The 3,702-nt window shown below is 56.2% G+C and overlaps 1 protein-coding gene across 1 annotated transcript in view; it reads right to left on the bottom strand.

Annotated features, from left to right (window-relative positions):
- Positions 1-2,993, bottom strand: part of CDA (cytidine deaminase) — a 22,785-nt gene extending 19,792 nt beyond the window's left edge. The window contains exon 1 of the mRNA XM_010829966.1: positions 2,643-2,993. Within this exon, the coding sequence (XP_010828268.1) occupies positions 2,643-2,796 (154 nt within the window). The 5' untranslated portion in view covers positions 2,797-2,993. The remainder of the gene's footprint in view (positions 1-2,642) is intronic.
- Positions 2,994-3,702: the final 709 nt, after the last annotated feature.

Here is a 3,702-nt window from a genome sequence, read left to right as displayed (position 1 = left end):
CGTGTCCGACTCCTAGCGACCCCATGGACTGCAGCCTACCAGGCTCCCCCATCCATGGGATTTTCCAGGCAAGAGTACTGGAGTGGGGTGCCATTGCCTTCTCCGATAGAAGTGCTTAGAGAAGGCTTAATCCATTGTAGTTATTAATATGACTGTTGGTCCCTGCCCATGATGTCCCCAGCACCATCCAACTCTGTCTCATCCTTCCCCTGGTCTCCCTGGCTGGAAACCCTAGAATGATATTCTTTCCTTTCATTCTCATATGGCCCACCCTAGGTCCAATCCATGTGTCCCATACAACCCTCCCAGATAATTCCTTCCTCTTCACCCCACTTGCCAGTGACCTAGGCCAAACCACTCTCTCATACATTCAACGAACCTGAACTATAGGCCAGGCAACATGCAGTCAGCAAGCAAGACATGCATCACCCCCTTGACACTCTTCCCTCTGCCCCCGTCCTCCCTGAGCACCTGTCAGACGCACTGTCCTCAAACCCCCTTTCATGTTACTTTTCTTGGCTCCCTACTTTCTACCTCATCAAATCTCAGTGTCTCCACTCGGCCTTCAAAAGTCCTCCACAATCTGCCTCTAAGCCATCACCATCATGCCATTAATGGGAGTGGTAGAAGCAGTCACTAGTGGTGACAGTCCTATCCTGGGCCAGAAACTGTGTGCTAAGCACTGTCGCCCCTTTAAAGGCATGAGCTCATGGAAAGCTTCACACCCAGGGTGAAATCCGACATCTTTCATGACTGAGGCGGCAGGGGCACCGCCCACCAGGGAGGACTGCTGGGCCAGGAACACCAGCTCTGCTCACAGCCATCCTGAAAGGCAGGCCCTGTGATCCTCCGTTTACAGATGTGTAAGCTGAGACCCAGGAGGGTTAGCCTGGGGTCACACACAGCCAAGAAATAGCTGTGCCGATGCAAACTCAGGAGACTCTAACTCCTCCAGGGCCTGTACCCATCCCATAATGCCTCCACAAATGCCCACCGCACGACCCTTTTCTTGGTGACATCAGGTCCTTCCCTGCCATTTAAACAGGCCCCACCTCTGCTCACTTCATCTGTTCTCTCCTACAGTCGTTGGCTGAGGCTCCCACTTGCAGCCATGGCCTGTACAAGAGGAGTGGAGACCTCCGCGGGGGCAGGGACCGTCATTTCTGCTCCCAGCGGCATCTCCAGCACTTGATACATTATCTAGCACATAATTGGTGTTTGGCAAACATGTGTTGAATGAATAGATCAATGCAAGGATGCGGAGGGCCCCCTCTCTGTACACCATCCATAGGAGATATGGAGGTGCTGGACGAATCAATAGCGGATTGCATGTTCAAGGCCCTGAGCCTGTGGGTTGCAGTGTTGTTTGAGGTAGTGGTTAATGTTTAATGCTCATCTGAGCCACTGGGCCAGGCCTGAATTTCCACATGATACTCAGAGATTTTTGTATCCCCCACAGGAAAGTAAATTTGGGAGTCAGGGAAACTCTAAGTTCCAATCTCAAAAGGCAAGGGATGAGATGAACATCAAGGACAGCCCAGAAGGGCCACCATAGAGGGGGAGGTGTGGGACTCCAGCCAGGCTCCCAGCTGAACAGTGGTGGGGGCAAGGGCCTCACATTTGAGCCCGGGGTGCTTGGGGTGGGTGTGAGCTACCAATGAGATTACACATGTAAGCCTCTGGTCCTTCAGATGGCTGCCGCCAGGTGGAAGGGGGATTCTGGGCGGCAGCACTGGGCAGGCTAGGGATTCGCATCTATCGTCTGGACCAGTTCTCATCTGCATGGGGCAGCAGTGGGAATGCGGGGGGAGGGGCAATTGGCATTTCCGCTTACCGGCCACCTCCACGCCCTGTTCCCCGCTGTCATTAAAGGGGATGTCCCTAAGCTTAGCAAAAACAAGTCTGAATTATTGTTCAAGTGAGCTTTTCTATGAAGCCAGCAAACCAAAGAAAAGTCGCTTAGGAACAGATTTGTGCCGGCTCAGATTCCTGTCTCTCTCTCCGCAGGAGGGCACTCAATACTGGCCACCTGAAACCCACCTGGCTCCTTTTCTGCAAGGCCCGCGCTCGACTAAGGAGTCAGCCCTGGATTACTCGATCTCACGCCCAGCCAGCCCCCTGGGTGGTGGGTGACAGGAAGAAAGCAGGGTTTGGGGCGCCCTTGCCCTGGTCACTGAAACCCGTGAGACCTCGAGCAAGCCATGTCACCTCTCTGGACCTTCTTCACTACAAAAAATGGGTGTAACTCCTAGGTTGATGGGTGGGGGGTGGGGGCGGTGAGGACTTGCACTTGTAGCCTTGAAGTCTTTGCAGGGTGCCAGACACAGAGGCGGGGCTCAGGAAGTGTTAACCCTCTCCCTCCCGGCTCCAGCGGGAGCTGCCCGAGGCTCTGCATTTGTGGCCTCCCCTTCCCCACTTCCTTCCCCGTCTCGCCTCCGCTTCCCAGGCTCCCCAGGAATGGAAAGCCATGGGGCTTGAGCAGTATATTCATCCCGGCCGTCTGGAACGGCAGGCAGGGCCGGGGGGTGTGGCGGCCCTGCCCAGCGGAGAGGGGAGACGGAGCACCCCTGTTGCCCGTCCGCGTCCTCCTCTGACTTTCCGCCCAGGCTGCCGCGGAGGGGACCCCCAGGCGCTGCCCTTACCCGAGAAGATCCTGCCGTCCCCGGTGAGAAGAGCGGCCCCCACGGGGAAGCGGCTGTAGGGGCAGTAGGCGGACTTCTTGGCCTCTTGGCAGGACAGCAGCAACCGCTGGACGTGCTGGGGCTCCAGGGCGAGGTTGGGACGCTCCTGGGCCATGTCGATCCACCGGGGCCGGCGGAGAAGCGGAAAGCGAGCTCGCAGCGGGTGTGGGCTGGGCCCCACCGCGACGGCAGCTCCTCCCCCCGGGGTGTGTCCTTGCCGGGAGGCGGCCAGGTGCGCGCCCCTGGGGGTGCTGGGCAGGGCGGGTGAGGGAGAGGGCTGGGGACAGAAGGTGTGTGTGTGTGCGCTCGTCCCATCGTGGATGCCCAGGGTCCACGGGTGCTTTATGCGCTCCCGTGGGGACCACTCCCACTGCTGGCACGCTCTGATGAGTCAGAGGGTCGGGACGGGTGCCACTGTGTCGGATGTGACTGTGGACACGGTGGCTTCAGGGAAGAGGCCGTGGAGTGGTCAGCTTGTGGTCTGGGAAATCCAAGCTCCAAGTGTTGACCATCCTGTTTGTTGAATGACTCCTTCAGTGAGGGGTGTGGTGAGACTGAAAGGGCAGGGCTGGGGCAGCCCCACTGGCTTCCTGAGTCAGGGAGTGTGAGGCGCAGCCAGAAGACCAAGTTGCTTCTTTATTTACACTCATCCTCCTTCCAATTCCTCTTTGTCCCAACCCAGAAAGTAAAAAGATCTCAGCTGGAGAGAATCTCTGAGCTCATCTACTTAGGATGCCTCACTTTGTTGTTGTTGGCAGAATAGACATTGGGCTGCTGGTAAAAGAAGTGAGTTTGCATCCTGGATCCACCACTTCCCATTTGTACCACCATTGGCAGTGACTTGACCTCTCTGAATTGGTTTCCTCATCTGTACGGTGAGGCTAGTGATCATCTCTTTCCTCCATCTGGGATTATAGGAGAGCTCACACTTTGGAGTTGAGTTGAATTCCAGTTCTGCCATTAATTAGCTGTATGACCTTGAGAAATTAACGCCACCTCTCTAAGTCTCAGTTTTCTCTTC

The sequence above is a fragment of the Bison bison genome, unplaced genomic scaffold, assembly GCF_000754665.1.
Source record: "Bison bison bison isolate TAMUID 2011002044 unplaced genomic scaffold, Bison_UMD1.0 scf7180017864516, whole genome shotgun sequence".
Classification (NCBI taxonomy): domain Eukaryota; kingdom Metazoa; phylum Chordata; class Mammalia; order Artiodactyla; family Bovidae; genus Bison; species Bison bison.
The sequence above is the reverse complement of the archived record's forward strand: the minus strand, read 5'-3'. Positions and strand labels throughout refer to the sequence as shown.